Source organism: Arachis ipaensis, chromosome B10 (assembly GCF_059453495.1).
Source record: "Arachis ipaensis isolate K30076 ecotype BB chromosome B10, ASM5945349v1, whole genome shotgun sequence".
Lineage (NCBI taxonomy): Eukaryota > Viridiplantae > Streptophyta > Magnoliopsida > Fabales > Fabaceae > Arachis > Arachis ipaensis.
This window is the reverse complement of record NC_142435.1, coordinates 8,950,750-8,968,342: the sequence shown is the minus strand read 5'-3', so window position 1 is coordinate 8,968,342 and position 17,593 is coordinate 8,950,750. Positions and strand designations below refer to the sequence as shown.

At 29.5% G+C, this 17,593-nt stretch overlaps 2 protein-coding genes across 2 annotated transcripts; both read left to right on the top strand.

The window, feature by feature from the left end:
* Positions 1-20: 20 nt before the first annotated feature.
* LOC107620065 (uncharacterized) lies at positions 21-790 on the top strand. The gene is made up of 3 exons (XM_016322286.1): positions 21-145; positions 260-353; positions 455-790. The coding sequence occupies exons 1-3, from the start codon at positions 21-23 to the stop codon at positions 788-790; spliced, it is 555 nt and encodes a 184-aa protein (XP_016177772.1).
* A 2,615-nt stretch (positions 791-3,405) lies between these two features.
* LOC148579105 (uncharacterized) lies at positions 3,406-9,379 on the top strand. Its single transcript, XM_088488585.1, has 12 exons — positions 3,406-3,643; positions 6,877-6,951; positions 7,063-7,147; positions 7,258-7,390; positions 7,522-7,676; positions 7,823-7,889; positions 7,992-8,087; positions 8,185-8,358; positions 8,509-8,663; positions 8,755-8,884; positions 9,013-9,201; positions 9,284-9,379. The coding sequence occupies exons 1-12, from the start codon at positions 3,406-3,408 to the stop codon at positions 9,377-9,379; spliced, it is 1,593 nt and encodes a 530-aa protein (XP_088344711.1).
* The last annotated feature ends 8,214 nt before the right edge of the window (positions 9,380-17,593 follow it).

The window sequence follows — 17,593 nt, the reverse complement described above, 5'->3', positions numbered from 1 at the left end:
TTATTTGGGATGAGGCACTGATGACTAACAAATTAGCATTTGAAGCGCTCGATAGGACATTGCGTGATATAATGATTTTGGTCTCTGATAGGAATAAAGATTTACCTTTTGGTGGGAAGGTGGTCGTTCTTGGTGGTGATTTCAGGTAGGTGTTGCCAGTTATTCCAAAAGGTTCTCGTGCTGAGATTGTGATGGCTTCCATAAATTCTTCTGTTCTCTGGAAATACTGTGAAGTTTTGCGATTGACAAAAAATATGAGGTTAGCAAGTGGATTGGAACAATCAACTGCTCAGGAGTTAAGGTCGTTTTCAGATTGGATACTTCAAATCGGTGAAGGTCGATGTGGAACTATGGTCAATGATAAAAAATTTTTTGATATTCCTTCTGATATAATCATTCCTGTTTTGGAAAATCCGAAGATATTGTAAATACAATCTATCCAAATTTGGTTCAGAATTTTCGTGATCCAAGCTTTTTCCAGGATAGGCCAATACTGGCTTCGACTGTCGAGAATGTTGAAGAGATAAACAATTATATAGTTGACTTGTTGTCCGGTGAGGAGAAAAATTATCTCAGTACTGATTCGATATGTGGTAGTGATGCCTATTCTGATGTTGATGTTGATTGGATAAATGTTGAATTCTTGAATCATATTAGGTGTTCTGGTCTACCTAATCATTCGTTGAAGTTGAAAATAGGTGTGTCTATTATTTTGTTGAGGAATATTGATCCAGGTGGGGGTTTGTGTAATGGGACTCAACTTGTTGTGCAAGATCTAGGGACAAAGTGATCGGTGCAGATATTGTTTCTGGTAGCAATGTTGGGGATAAAATTTTTATCACTAGAATGAATTTGATTCCTAGTGATACGGTTATACCATTTAAATTCCAACACCGTCAATTCCCAGTTTCTTTGTCGTTTGCGATGACAATCAATAAAAGCCAGGGTCAGACATTATCAACAGTCGATTTGTTCTTGCGTCGTCCTGTGTTTTGTCACGGTCAACTTTATGTAGCTCTTTCCCGAGTTAGGAATAGAAATGATCTTAAGATTTTACTTTGTGATGAAGGATTAATTGATCCTACCAGGACTGAAAACGTTGTATTTAAGTAAGTTTTTGATAAGATATAATGTAGTTTTTTGTTATATTTTCCAATCTTATCTATGTAATTTATAGTTTTGTTTTGGTCTATGTTTTCTTTAGAGAGGGACATCTTCTTTGGGGTATGTCTAAAATCGTCTTAAGCATTTTGTGTGCGCTAGATGCACCATCTTTTATGAACCATTAGATTTTATTAAATGAAAATCAAAGGACGTTATGAAAGAAGAGTATTCTTTTTCTTTTTTTTTTTACTAAAGATATGAGACTCAAACCCGCAACCTCTTAATTGAGTATGGGGAGACTATGCCATTTGAGCTATTACTCATCGGCTAAAATTTGGAAAGATAGGAGACTCGAACCCGCAACCTCTTAATTGAGTATAGGGAGTCTATGCCATTTGAGCTATTACTCATGATGAAAGAAGAGTATTCATACGCTTTATAAATATAGAATATATATTAGTATATATATACATAAATACATTTTAATACATAATATTTTAAAAATGGCAAGTATAATCTTTTACTTTAAAATGAATATAAAACATATCAATACATATAAAAATATTTTTCATTTATTAAAATTAATTATTATACTATACTATGTTTAATAACATAATATAAGAAATTAAAAATAAAATATAACGATTTTATTAATAAAAAAACAATTATTTATCTTTTTATAGAAAGAACAGTCAGATGATACCAATACAAATTTGATTTTAATTTGTCATAAAAAAATTTGATTTTAATCTAAATTAGACTCTATCCATATAGTTTTATTTTATTTTTGTTATTTCTAATATATATATTTAAGTATTATATATTATTAGTAGTAACTTTTTTATAATGTCATATATCAATTTTCCTTGGCACCTGTTTACATAATTTGTAAGAAATAAGAAAATACAAGTTAGAATATACCTTTCTAATTTAATTTTTAATAGTTGAACACGTAAAAATTTATTCATAAATAATTTAATAGTTACCCGTTAAGAAAAAATATCATCAATCATAATTATTTTAAAATGATCATCCAAGTTTTATATATCAATTTTTCTTGGTGCCTTTTGTCTTCTATTTTTTTATTATTATTTTGGTTTTAATATTTAGGCCAAATTTTAATTTGATGTTTAATATTTTAGTTCAAACTAATTTTGGACGAGTTTAATATTATTTCACTCTTAAATTTGATACAAATTCTTTGTATTAGAAAAGATTTTGTATTAGAGTATTGACATTTAAAGTACTTAATTATGCACTAAATTAAAATGTTATGTATTTATTAGAGTTTATCCATGTTCTTCTTTTATATTAACTTTTGATTTCTGTGTAATATAATCTAATGGTCTATATAAATATGGCATATTCTATAAGCACATAATTGTTGTACTCATTTAAAAGATACCCTCTTCTTTAGTGGATAAAATTGATGGTTCATATTTTCATATTTTATTTTGATTCTTTTTTTTTTTGTTTAAAAAGTCATTTTTTAAATACAGTTATTTTATCCAGTATCAAAAAGTTACTTGACTATGTGGTTTTGAAAATATTAAATTTTATTAAAAAACTTGATTATTTACTTTTTTAAATCTAATATTATTTTTTCTAAAAAAACAGAAAGAAACTATATTGTTAATATATCAATAAAAACAAAATATGACCATTTTATTAATAGAAAACAATTATTTATCTTTTTATAGAAAGAACAGTCAGATGATACCAATGCAAATTTGATTTTAATCTATCATAAAAAAATTTGATTTTAATCTGAATTAGACTCTATCCATACAATTTTATTTTATTTTTATTATTTCTAACATATATATTTAAGTAATAAATATATTATTAGTAGTAACTTTTTTATAATGTCATATATCAATTTTTCTTGGCACCTCTTTACATAATTTGGTTAATTTATCCAGATCTCAATTGATTTTGTTCTTTTTTCTTTTTACTTAAAACGTATTTCTTTTAACAGATGAACCAAATATTTCTTTTTTAAAAAAATTAATTTAAATTGTTTTTTTAATACACTGAATTTGTATACAATTAAAAAATTAAATATTTAAAAGTATTGATATTTTTTTTACTATTAGTCTAACAACACTTGGTTGCAAGATTTTGTTTTTATTAATATAATCATCTCAATCCAAGCATAAACGTAATTAAAGTGAGATAATATGAGTTATTCTAATTTTTTTTTGCAAAATTCATCAGTTTCACTTGATTATGGATCCTTAAACCACGTTACTAGCTCACCCCATCTCCTCCATCCCTAACCCAATTTTCATCGGACACACCATGTCGCCACCCCCATCCTCAATTGAGGCTTCGGCTTCTCTCCTCGGCTTTGGCCACATGCACAGAAGCTATGGGTATCTCTGCGATTCCATTCGATCCTACTATGAGGGTCCTGTTCTATTCGTCGCGTCTGTTCCTTCTCCCCAATGTGCCTCTGTCTCTCTGTCTCCATCATACGTCATTCTCCATCTCGATTTTACCGTTTTGGATAGCAGACGTTGCCACCACCGTTCAAGAGGTATATGTGGGCTATCGTTCCATTTTCCTCCTTTTCAATCTCTTTCTCGATTCCTTCTCCAGTTTCATTTTTTGTGTGTGTTAATTGTTACTTTTTTTCTGGATTCATCCTTTAATTTTGAATTGTTTGGTTTCTGATTTAATCATCGTCATTGTTACTTATTTTTGTAAATCAATGGTTCTCTCCTATGTTTGTGCTTGATGATTGGATTTTTGATGGTATAGAATTTCACAAATGAATTCTCGTTGCAAGTATAGTTTCTAAACCAATCACTAATCCTTTCATACAAAAAGTTGTTTGTCACTAGTACAAACCCCTAAAATTTATAAACCGAAGTATTGGACCTCGGGTCGTTCTCCCTAGGAATTACAATAAAGTGTCTTGTTATTGGTTATGAGTTATTTTGGGGTTTTGGATAAGAAGCATGAAAAGTAAATGGCAATGAAAATAAACTAACAACTAAAAAGCACTTGGCAAGGTTGTGAGAATTAGAAGTCCTATCCTAGTTATCCTCCTCGATTGTGACCACAATTGTCCATTGCTACCACTTAGTTAACCTCTAATAATGGAGGAAAGTCAAGTGGATGAATCAACTTGATTCCACAAGTCCTAGCCAACTCCCAAGGGATAGACTAGCTTTAGTGGTATCTAAATCAATTAGCAACTTCTAATTATCAATCAACAAAGACATTAGATAACTCAAGCGTCACTAATTACTCTACCATAGCCAAGAGGAACAAAATCTATACTAAAATCCAACCAAGCATTTCATCAAACACTTGGAAGGCATAAAAGAAAAGCAAAGTAAATTGATAACAAAAATAGAATCTAACAACAATTATGGCAATGAATTAACAACAACAATCAAAAGGAACACAATTATTATGAATTACCTCTAATTGAATTGAAAGAAAATAGAAGGAGCAAAAGTAGATCTACAACAAAACATAAGAACAACATAAAGGAAATTATAACAAAAGAATAGAAGAAGAATGAATGTAACAACAAGGAATTGAAAGGTAGAAGGAGATGAAAGCATGAATTAAAATATAGATCTAAGGTTATTGAACTAAACCTAATCCTAATTCTAGAGAGAAGTGAGAGCTTCTCTCTCTAGAAACTAACTCTCACTACTAAACTAAGCTAAAACTAAACTAATGGTAACTAACTTCTAAAGTATGAAAAGTATCTCATTCCCCCTTCAATCCTTGACTTAAATAGCATCAGAAATGAGTTGGATTGGGCCCACAAGGCTTCAGAATTCGTTGGCCACGTTTTGCTTTAAGTGAACCAGGTGGCAGCAACGGCGCGTGCGCGTACTATGCACGTACGCGTCATCATGAGCGGTTCAACCATAGCAAATCTTATATCGTTTCGAAGCCCCGGATGTTAGCTTTCCAACCCAACTGAAACCGCATCATTTGGACCTCTGTAGCTCAAGTTATGGCCGATTAAGTGCGAAGAGGTCGGCTTGACAGCTTTCCGGTTCTTCCATTTCTTCATGAGTTCTCCAACTTTTCATGCTTTCTTTCTTCATTCCCTTGATCCAATCTTTGCCTCCTAAACCTTAAATCACTTAACAAACATATCAAGGCATCTAATAGAATCAAGGTGAATTAAATTTAGCTATTTTGAGTCCTAAAAAGCATGTTTTCACATTCAAGCACAATTAAAGGAGAATATACAAAACCATGCTATTTCTTGAATAAATATGGGTAAAAGGTGATAAAATCTCCAAAAATCAATACAAAACAAACCGTCAAATTGGGGTTTGTCAACGCTCTTGGTGTTTGTGTGAAATAATTTTCTTGTTGGGGGGTTTGCTCATTATAAATTATATAATTTTCTTTGTGCTATTGGACTAAAGTTAACTGTAGTGGTAGGTATAGTTGACTGATAAAATTTTGTTTTTACTTTATTGTGAATTGTCAAATCAACTATATATGTTAGGTATTTAGTAATTTGGAAGAGGCCTCTTCCCATATTATTTTTGCTCTTTTCCCATGAGTATTTGGTTACTTGTGATATCTTCCTAAATGATGTGTGTAGCCATATCAATCCATATATGCCTATTAGTCTATCTCTGTCCCATATGTGAAGCTTACATTGTAAGCTTTAGCGTTTGTTAACTTCAGGAGTTTATAACTCCAATTCATCTGTTTATCTTCTCATCTTAGTTCTGAATTTTTCTCTCTATATTTTCTCTTTTTGGTGTTCTTATCCTATATATATTGGGAATGAATAATCATGTTGATCTGGTGGAGAAAATCACTCCGTGAAGAGAATCATGGAAAGTGCATGTTAAAGTTGTGAAGTTGTGATACCACAAGAATCTTGCTTTGGATCCTTCTCAAAATCTGTTGCATATGGTGTTAATGGATGAGAAGGTCAGTTTTATTTGATGTTAGGATTTCTTTAAGTTGTTGCAACTTTTTTTTTTAAATATGCAGAAGGGAATTTTTTTTTGGTTGCAAAGTGATATCTTTTTGTTGTTTTATTTTTTTAATCAAATGTTTTTATGCTATTTGGATACCTAAATAAGTTAATAAATTCAAAATATGAAGCATTTTTTTTCAACTGCAGTTACACAAGATCCAAACAACCATTAGAGATCAGCTTATACCAAATTTTGCTGTCTCTCCAAATGAAGGAGATGTGTACTTGATGACCCATTTTACAGTTGTACCAAACACTGGTTTGAACAGAGCGACAAAACATCGGTTCAGACTTTTGTTCCAATACAAGACCTCTGTTGTTTCTGTGGTATCTCTAAGGATACCTCATTCGGGTTTGTGTTTTACATCAATAGATGAAATTGATCAAAGGACAAAGGACAATGATTTCCTCATTGGTTCATACAAGTTTCTTGCTCTTCCCTATTAGAATCATAGTATTATGTTTTAAAAGTGTGGTTTCTGATTCAAATTTGTATATGTTTCAATCTAATTATTAGATTTTGTTGGGATCATTACTGGTGTTCGAAAAGAAAGAGATGTAGCATCATATGGCTAGCTGATCAAAGCAGTTGTGCTAGAAGTTTTTACTGATGGGTAATATCTCACTGACTTTCTCCCATATCAGTAGTTAGCTTCTATTAATTCTATCTTTTTTTTGTTCCAGTCTTTATGTTTATAACAATAAATATATAGTTAGATCCTTTTGATCTTTTGAAACTTATTTGTTCAGCAAAAAGGTACAATGCAATGTATTTGGAAATGCTTGTGATCTGTTAGAATATGATAACTTACAAAAATATCCAAGATCTCCGCTGATTGTCCTCGAGTCTTTTAAAATCAAAGCAATTGAAGGTTAGTTTCAGGCATATTCATCGAATTTTTACTCTAATATTTACTTTTCTATTTTTTATCTTTTAATTTAAATATGGTTTGAGGTTAATAAAGTAGGATTCTTGCATGCAGGTGGGGTAATCTTGCAGAATGTGATAAATGTCTCTAGGTTATTCATTAATCCCGGCATTCTTGAGTCTGTTGAGTTCCTAAGCAGGTTAGTTGTGATAAAAAAAATTGTAAACCTACAACCTGCTATGCTTATTTTGTTGGTATTGATGTATATGTTTTGTTTTATGAAGATTTGTTATTGTATCTTGTATGTAGATTTAGTGTAGCCAGTTATGGATTCTCAAGACTTGTGACTAATGAGCTTGGATGTTTAGTTTCTAAAGTTGATGGTGATTATTTCAATGGCAAAGAGATCAGTAATATTCAAGATCTTCATGCAGATAACAGGGTACTATTTTAGATTGGCAAACTCTCCATTTAATACTTAAACTTGAATTTATTAAACATGTGTGTCGAGTTTCGTAATCTGGTTTGTTAATCATTATTCTACAATATATCATTGTTTTTAAAATTTTACAGGATGGTCATTACTTTGTTATTGGGACAATTAAGGAAGTTATGGATGAACCAAATTGGTGGTACTACTCATGTGTATGTGGTCATGCCGTTGTTGAGCATGAGGATCTCTACCTTTGTGATGCTTGTGGTTCACGTATTGAACATGTTATGTTCAAGTAAGGTTCATATATAACTCTATTATGGAATAGATTAAGTATCAATCTTTTGGATTTTTTGTTTGTTCTTTGTTATGCACAACTATTTGTGTTGTTAAGTAGATTTCTTGGTTTTAGTTGTTATTCTTGGTTGTTAATTGTGTTAGATATGGGATTCGGGTAAAGATTCACCATGGTGGGTATGCTGTTTTGTTTGTTCTGCTTGATAATGCGGCAACAAAACTATTTGAAAAAACATGTTCTGAAGCATTTTTCAGGATAGAAGAAGAATTTCCTGTTGATCCTAATGTGCTTGCAGTATGAACTCTTTCATAGCGAACTTCATTTAATCTTTATTGCTCCGGGTGCTTTAAAATTGTAAATGTCTTTAGTCATAATCCGGAACCAGTTGCAACCGATGATTATATCAATGTATGATTCCTCACCCTATATTAGAACATGTTCATGTAATTTTTTATTTTTTTCTGAATCTATGCATCGGATACTTATTCAAACCAAATTATTCCAGGCAAGGCTTCACGGTCCCATTTTTTCACCAATCTATGACACCTATTTGCAGTATGCAACTGGGAAAGATTACAAGACTCAAGTAGTGTGTGATAATTCTATTCAATCAGAAACTATTGAAGATATTATTACTGATCTTATTTCACCTAATCGCTGCTATTCTGATGCTGAGAACGTATATTTTTTTTCCTCATTTGCAATAAAATATCTTAGATCATTCGTTTTTGTTATTCTTGTTATATGATATGCTGAAAAGTTAGTGAATGATAGTTTTGTAAATTATTTGAAATTTGAAATGCTGTAATCATTTTTTCTTTGCTGGCAGGGTGGTTTCATTTTTATTCTGGGAACTATATCATCTGTTTTGAAGAATCATAAGTGGTGGTTCTCAACTTGTTTATGTTGTTTTCTTGTGTCAGCTAATAAAAATATTTTATCATGTGATCTATGTCAGCTTCAATGCATTGATGCTGTCCCAAGGTGTTTTGTTCTTTAATTTTATTTTGTTTTGGGAACTAATTATTATTTCAATGTTTACTAAAATTTTCCTTGTTTTCTCATGGTTTTCAAGATTCTGCTTAAAGATTGTAGTGTCTCATACAAATGGCAACGATATATTTGTTCTTAAAGATCGTGAGGTCGTGCAAATAATAAAGACAAGATGCTCGAGCTTTTTGGATAATCACCCAGAGTTGAATCAGGTTATCATCCAATTGTGGTTTTAATTAGTATATAGATATAGATATAGTTAGTTTGTATATTTTGACATTCCTAAGGAAAAGATAAATTATTATTATGCTATTTGTTAACTATTTTGTATTTTTTTTAGGGATCTTATTGCAAAGTTGTTCCATTGAAACTCATTTCAAGTGTTTTGCACAAAAAAGTTGTATTCATGGTTGATGCTAGGCCTATGGGTTATGAGATGAATCGATCTGTGTATATTGTTCAACAAATTTGGGATGATGCCTCTGTTATTAATGTTTTTGAGGTTGCTGCTGAGATGAATGAGCATAAGGTCTGTTGTATAGTTTTTATAATTTGTTCAATTATTAGTATTTAAAAAGATCAATAACTGAGAGGATTTTAATTTTGTTCAGATTCATGTTCTGGTTGATTCTATACCTCAAGTTGAAGATGCTTTTAGCCAATGTGAAAGCGATCATGAGGCTGTGGAGGATCTGAATGTTTTTTAATTTAATATGTTCAGAAACTACTTTAAAATGTTGTTTGATTTGTAATACTTAGTATGTTTTGAATTCTAATATAGATATAACTATGATATTTATGTATTTAATGAAATTTCTTTTTAATTACAACAAAAGAAAATAAACGTTTATTTTATCAATTTCAAATGAACCGGTGGAATAATTAATTAATTATTAATCAATACCCAAAAAAAAAAAGAAAAAATGATAATCCGCCAAAAAGATATAAATCCTGGTTAATAAAATGGTTTTCATTGCCATTTTAAAATGTATTCAAGCTAAGGTTAAATTTAATTGTTATTAAAAAATATATATATGTTGTCTTCATTTAAAAATTTATAACATTTGAAATTAAAATTTAAATATGAAGTTAACCTTCATTGTTGCTGGTTTTATTTCCTTTTAATTACAATAATATTGAATTAATCTTATCCACTATAATAATGTTGGAATGTTTAGTATTAGTTTATTTTGGTTTACTTACCTTGTTCGCTGCTCAATGGGTTGAAACATCAGAACTCAAGTTCCTCATAACTTTCTCCTTCTTTACCGAGACCTCAGCCCTACCTTTCTCTTTTCTCCTTTTGCTAGCTGTTGCCACTCTTGCCTTCCTGCCTCGATCTTCTTTGTGGGTGTTGTCATCCCGATTCTTCCGTCACCACCGTCAACCCAATTTTCTTTATCCCCATCCAGTTTGTGTTTCTGGATCCTTTCTTGGATTATCCCAGTTTTCTCTCTCTGGGTACATTGTGCATCAAAGTTACCGACTTCGATCGACGTTTTCTGTCTCGAACGACTCCTCATAACAGAATTGGTATCATCATCGTATTTTCTATGATTTGTTTGCTTTTGTTTCAAATAGAATTCTAATTTACTAATTTTTATAATGTAATCTGTTGGTAGAGGAAGATGTATAAGAGATCAATTGAGAATGCAGCTGGTTTTGGATATGAAATTGCAACCCAGTTCTACTGAAAATGGAAATAGGGTCAGAAAATTTGCAAGAAAGTTAAATTAAATAATTTTTCTTCTGACCTATTTGTGTATAAACTATTTCAATTGTGATAGTTTTTTTTTCATTTTTCTCACCAACTGTTTGGGTGATTTGGTTTCTTTGTGAGTGTGTTCAGGTAGTGAAGGAGACAAGGAATTCAAGTGGGAAGCATGCAAGAGACTATACCGTTTACACAGGGGCTTTTGGGACAGCATACTTGTTTCTTCTTTGTACATTTTTTTTCCTGTTTGGTCTCAAGAAAATGGTGTCATTAAAATCTATGCTGATAAGAATCAAACTAGGATGTCAAGATTTCTTCAATTGAAATATCTCCAAAGCCTATTGTTATTGGGAGCTCTACTATCTTTAAAAGCGAATTATTTGAAAAAGGGATACCGTTTTTTATGTTCATTTCTGTGTCACTTGTTTTTCTTGAATTTGTTGAAATCTCCTATTAGGGTTTACTTTATTATAATACTCTATTTTGCAGTAAGAGACAAGATCTTTTGTTTGTTCTCGAATCTTTATACGAAGTCTATCTATCTCATAAGACTGAATGGCGATGCATGCCGATAGAGAAGATCCAAACAGGTATGGTGCTGAGCATTAGAGAAGATCTTTTCTTTGCTGCATTTTCAATTTTATTGAAGTCTCATCTACTTTTCCATTCAATATATTTCACATTAACTTGTGAAAATGTTAATGTCAATTAAATATCGATGTTATGCCATCTATAGTTTTTTTTTAAATTCTTTCTCAGATATTTTTCATGTTGTAATTTAATTTTATTGGCTTTTCATTTATATGTGGGCCACATTTCATAACTTGTCATAATCTCTAAAATATGTTGTATAGTAGCTTTCCAAAATGGTTTCTTGGGTATTTTTCATAAATATGCTTTTAATTTGTTACTCTTTTTTTGGTATACTTAGTTAGTTGATTTCTTAGTTAAAAGTCTCAATCTTAACCTCTAATGATACCATTATGTGCTAATAGAAGGTTTTTAGCAACCCAAGAATATTGGCCCAACGGAAAAGAATGAATTTTCAGATTTTACCTTTTCAATAACCAGGTAACCAAATATATTATGGAATATTATATCATGCATGTTAACCGATTAAAGAGGTGGGTTAAATCTTTAACTTCGAATGGTTTGTTTTTAATTTATATTCAGTTAGTGGTCTTTTATACTTTCCTCCTCTTGATAGTTTCTTTTGCCTGTTAGATAAGTTTGATTAGCTAACTCTGAGTTCCTGATCTTTCTAATTTGAAATGGGTGTAGACTACAACAACTCTAAAAAGATTAATTTTGATAAATTATCAATGTTTATTCAAAATAAATAATATAATATTTACTAATTATACATATAATGATAGTGACTTTGAAAATTCAGCATTTATTAATACATGAAAACATGATTCAATATTTATATAGATGTTTTGGTTTCAGAATTCATCAAGATAACAGCAATTTCTTTTTCATTTTTTCTTTCAAAATTTTAGTATTTTTTCCTGGACATTCAAAAAGACCTAATATGTGTTTTTTACTTAGTTACATATTTTTGTGATGCTCATTATAATACCAGTTCATTTACGTGATTATTGTTCTCTTGTGTTGCTCAGTTGGTAATAATGGTAGATTTAAATGTGTATATACCTCTCTTTGCTAAATGATTATGTAATATTATGTGATGCATTTTTAGCAAGTTTTGTTAGACATGAATTAACTTTAGGAAGAAAATTGAATATAGGGTGAGAGAGCTCTTCCCCCAACTTTTGTTTCAACTCATGGCGAAGAATTAGAGACAATGTTCTATGTCATTGATGAGCTAGTAATTGTTTAGTGCTGGAGCTGAGAAAAAACAATGATCAGTTGCTTATAACTGACACCTCATTTGAACAGATTAGATCTTTCTATTTTATCAATAGAGGGGCATCTGTTCAATTTAGGTATGTCGGTTTCGGAATTTTTTTTATTTCATTGTGGAATCACGACAACCAGCCCATCTAAATTCACCTTGATCCTGACTCATATGTGCCTGAGCTAATGGACCCAGAGACACTTGATAACGTATCAAGAGTATTCCACATAAAGTATACCAGGATTGATGAGGACTCATCACCTTATGTGATGGTTCTATCTGGGTCTGAACCATCTGATGATGAATTTTCATTAGACGGTGATGAAAACAATGATGAAGATGGGACATTGGAAGGGAATAATCTACATAATCCCATAAATTTGTGTGGTGGAAGCACTTTATCAATGGAGGTCAACGAACAAAGTAATGAGACAAATGAATTGTCTGACCATGGGTAATGCTAAATGTAACTTTTTTTTTCTTGTGTTTTAGATTTTAATATCATGGTATAGATCGGTATTTTTTAATGTGGTGACTAACATGTTTAAAATATCCTGAATCAGATACACTCCAGAGGTTTATTATCAAAAGACCATTACAGCTTCGGATCTGGGTCAATCTAGACTGATAAGTTGATCTCAAAAGAGTGATTTCTTTATTTTTTTCTTGCAAGCTTATTAAATATTCTTCCTAAATCTGTTATTCATTGTGTATGAAAATACTATGTTTATCTTAAGTATGGATTATTCATTGCAGTATCTGCCTTCGAAATTTGCTGCATATCTTAAACTATCTGGAGATGGTTCGATTTGGACGATCACTGGTCCACGTTCCAATGTAGAGAAGAATGTGTTCTTTTTCCACTTATTGAAAAGTGGAGGAAGAGATGAAGAATGGAAGTTTGGGGTCGGGTGGAATGAATGTTGTAGAGTATACAATTTAAAGAGGGGGACAAGATTACCTTGAAACTCGACTCGCTACCTAACCGCTAGATAGAGTTGTCGATTCAACGATGTTAGGCCTCCTAGGTATAACTCTGTTTGATAGATATTTTGAACTATATGTTAAATTATTTTGGACATTTTGTTTTTTGATTAATGAACAAATTTATATATGTTGTAAATATTTTGTTTTGCTATCAATAGGTATCTTAACAATCTATGTTTTTAAGATTATACATAATAGTAAATTACATCTCTGTTGGACTTTTTTTCTGTTTTTTTAGTGTTTAACAATTTTTATTATATTTTATTATCTTAGAAAACATGTTATACCATTCATTGACATATTGAATAATTGTTGTATTCTATTGTTTTATTTTAATGTAGTTATAATTTTGTTATTATCCAAATTTAATACAACATATCTATTTTTATAGAATATATTTTAGTTATATTCTTAATATTTTTCTTTTAAAAACCTTTAAATTACATGAACCCCGTGCATTGCACGAATTATCACGCTAGTAACATTTATGCATCTACACTTTCAGCACACACTTCACAAATAAACACAACTACACAAGCACATTGTGGCATCTCAGACTTGGTCACTTGCCACATGACAGAATAAATGTAATGAAACAAGATTATTAATCTTTACATAATACAAAGTGTAATAAGTTATAACCTATGTGATTCATGCCATTATGCCAAGTAAAAAAGATTATCATTTTCAAATACTATGTCCAAATCACAAAATTTGTTTAACATAGTACACATGGATATTTAGGAATCTATTAGAGCAACTTCAACACTGAGTGCCCTTTTTACTTTTTTTAATACATTTGAGTCCCTAGCCGTTGGAGAGAAGTGGAGTTGGTCCCTACACAATTTTCAATAGAACTAAATCCCTCTTAATGAGGACTTGGAATAGCCAATAATAACTTTTCATTTGGCAAGCTATTATTTAAATAAATAATTATATAAACTTTAATTAATTGTATTATAATAACTACTTATATTAAATAATTAAATAATAATTATTTTAATAATAATTAATTATATTAAATAATTATATTTTTATTTAATTAATAATTTATATTAATTATTTAAATAATAATTAAATCGTAATTAATTTGTTGATAATTATAATAATTAATTAGATTAAATAATTAAATTTTTATTTAATTAATAATTTATATTAATTATTTATGTCATAATTATATTGAATATTATTTATATTATTATATTAAATTAGCCGTTGCAAAATTAGTCGTTAGAAACTAGCCGTTATTATGTTACCGTTATTATTAATAAATTAATATTTTGTTACTCTATATATACCACTTAGATACACTTCTATTCTCACACTTTCTACTACTCTTCTTCATCTTCTTCCAAGTTTACAAAATCAAAGTTCTGCTAATATTATTTTTTGTTAGAAAAAATGGATCCAAACTAACTCAAATCTTCCTTCAATTACTTACAAAACTTTTCTCAAATTCCAAATACACAACAATCTCAAACCTCAAACTCTCAAGTTCCAAATCAAAACTTCACACTACGGAATACATTTCAAAATCCAAATCCACAAAATCTTTCTAATTTCAATTTTCAAGCTCCTTATAATAATCAATTTCCTATATTCCAACCGCAAAATCAAAATTCACAAACACCACATTTTTCGTTTTCATCCATATTTAACCCCTCTATCGAAAATGTTACTCCAACTTCCTTACCGTTTCCAACTCAATTCAATACATCAAGACATAACTCATCTGGTGTTGGTGACTCTTCTAACCCATCCTCTCATACTCCTATACAATCTAGTCCAACTTCGCAATATTCAGATTTTGCCAACATATTAGGAGCTTGTATTATATTGCATAATATGATTGTTGAGGATGAAAGAGACACTTATGCAGGAAATTTTGCTCAAGACTTAGAGTATGATGATGTCAAAAATGGCTTATCACAACCTCAGCTGGGAGAAGATTTTGTACCATACCATCAATTTCTTCAAAGAAATGCCCAATTTCGAAATAAGCAGTAGCATAGACAATTGAAAAAGGACTTGATTGAACACATATGACAATTTCACAATGTTTGTCGTCAACTATAAAGTTTAATTATGTTTTTCTTTGTATTAATTAATTTTACAAATTAGTGTAATCCCGAATTATATATTGTGTATTATTGTTATATATGAATTTATTTAATATTAATATCTTTTAATAGTGAATTATTTTTAAATTTATAAATTTAAATTATATTATTAAAAAATTAATTACATTAATTTTAAGTATTTTAATTAATTAATTAAGTGGGACTACAACAGGGATTAAAGTTAGTTCCTCCTAATAAAGAAGAGATAGATGTTTTGAGTTCCTATTTACTGTTTATGACGCAAAAGTTGATGTGAAATTACTTTTTATGACAGGTAAATCATAAATAGAAACTGGAATGAATTCCGTATTGGAGATGGTGTTAGTACAGTTTTAATAACTAAGATTTACAAAAACAAACCACACCTTTTACACTTTTTTCTTTTCTCTTTTATGCTACTCACCATTCTTACAATAAATAACTTCTAAACTTAACTGCATAATAAACTTTTATTGTAACTAACTAACTATGTCTAGCTTGTAACTAATTTTTGGTGTTAAATTGTTAAATTGACGGACTCACGTGATATTAACAGTGCATTATTGATCGTATAAATTTGGTTGAATCTTTTTTTCTGAACCAAATAATATAATCATTCGGATTAAGCTCTTTTAAAATAAAAAAAAGTTGATAAAATAAAAAATTAAGAGCTTATTCACATTTTGATTAAAGTAGTAAAACTCACGCATAATAAAATTAAAAAATTTAATGATAATTAATTTTTTATTTTGCCATTTTATAATTTATGTATTTTAAAATATATTTTTTCTAATTAATATAACCATGTCTGGGTATAAAATAAATAAATAAATAAAACTTTATATCACCAAGATCTATATATATCTCTTTAATTTGTTCGATCTTACATTAGTTTGGCTACAACATATAATTTCTTTTGAAAGTTTTAATCTGGATTATAGATAGATAAATGACTGATACAATGCGGTGGAGCTAAGCAACAACAACGGGTTTGGCTGTCTTACATTACAAGTTGGGTGGTTGACTGTGATTTTGGCCAACCATAAAATAAAACAAAGTACCGAAATTATTTGATCCAGCATTATTGATGTTAAGTTTTAATTAAATTTCAACATACTATTATAGTACTTTTTTTTTTTACCGAAATAAAATCTCTTAAGTGAATAGGAAGAGACTATGTCATTTGAGTTATAACTCGTTGGCATACTATTATAGTACTTATTAGTAGAAAAAATCATTATTCTGAATTAATTATATGATATTATATACTCATTGTTATTTAATCTGAAAGTTCTGAACTATTGCTTAAAGTTGCTTTCATCTATCATTGCTGGCGTTGTTAACGTTTCAAATTTAAAATTGTGAAATTATTACTTGTATAGTTGCTTAAAGCAAATTCATAACGAATTTAATTTTCTTTTTTTTTAAATATATATACATAAATTATTTAAAGGTAGATCATGATCGTTCTTTGGTACGGATTAGAATCTTAGGTGGGATAAGATTGGTTTTTTGAAGTTATTACTGACCTCAAATGTTTGAAGAGAATGAAATTGAAAATGTGTGGCAGGGAAATGAATTTGGCTGGTGAATGGTGGGGAGTGGGGACTGTATATATATGCACCCAAAGAAGTTTTTGTGGATTGAATGCAATAGTGAATAAAAAGATTCAAAAGAAAAAAAAAAGAAAAAGAAAACAATAATTAAGAACCTTTTGATAGAGAACGATCTATTGATTCTATTCCATGCTTTCAATATATAGCTGCAATTATTTTTGTGACGTATTTATGGAAATTTCTCTTTCAGAATTGAATCGTTTGTGTAGTGATACTGATTGCCTCATAAAAATGTAGAGACTCCTCTGAAAACTAGCTTGATGAATATTCAAATATATATTGTTTTCAATGTCGATCTAAATTAATTTTTTTCTTGTCAGATTGACAATGATGTAATGCAATTAATAATAGTATAATACAATAATATGAATACACCCTTTATTTATACTTTTTAAACCAGAATATCTATTATCAAGTTTTTAAAATATTCGACTTTTGATAAAATGGCTTCTAAAAAAAATTGACATTTTAATATTCTAAAAATATTTTAATTTGGCAAGTATGTTATTTTATCATAAGTGATAATGAAAAACATATTTGATCTAATTTTTTGTTAAAATATTTGAAAAATTATTTAAAAAATATATCAAATAAATTGAGAAAAAATTTAATCTCTAGATTATTTTTAAATTTTTTTAATTTTT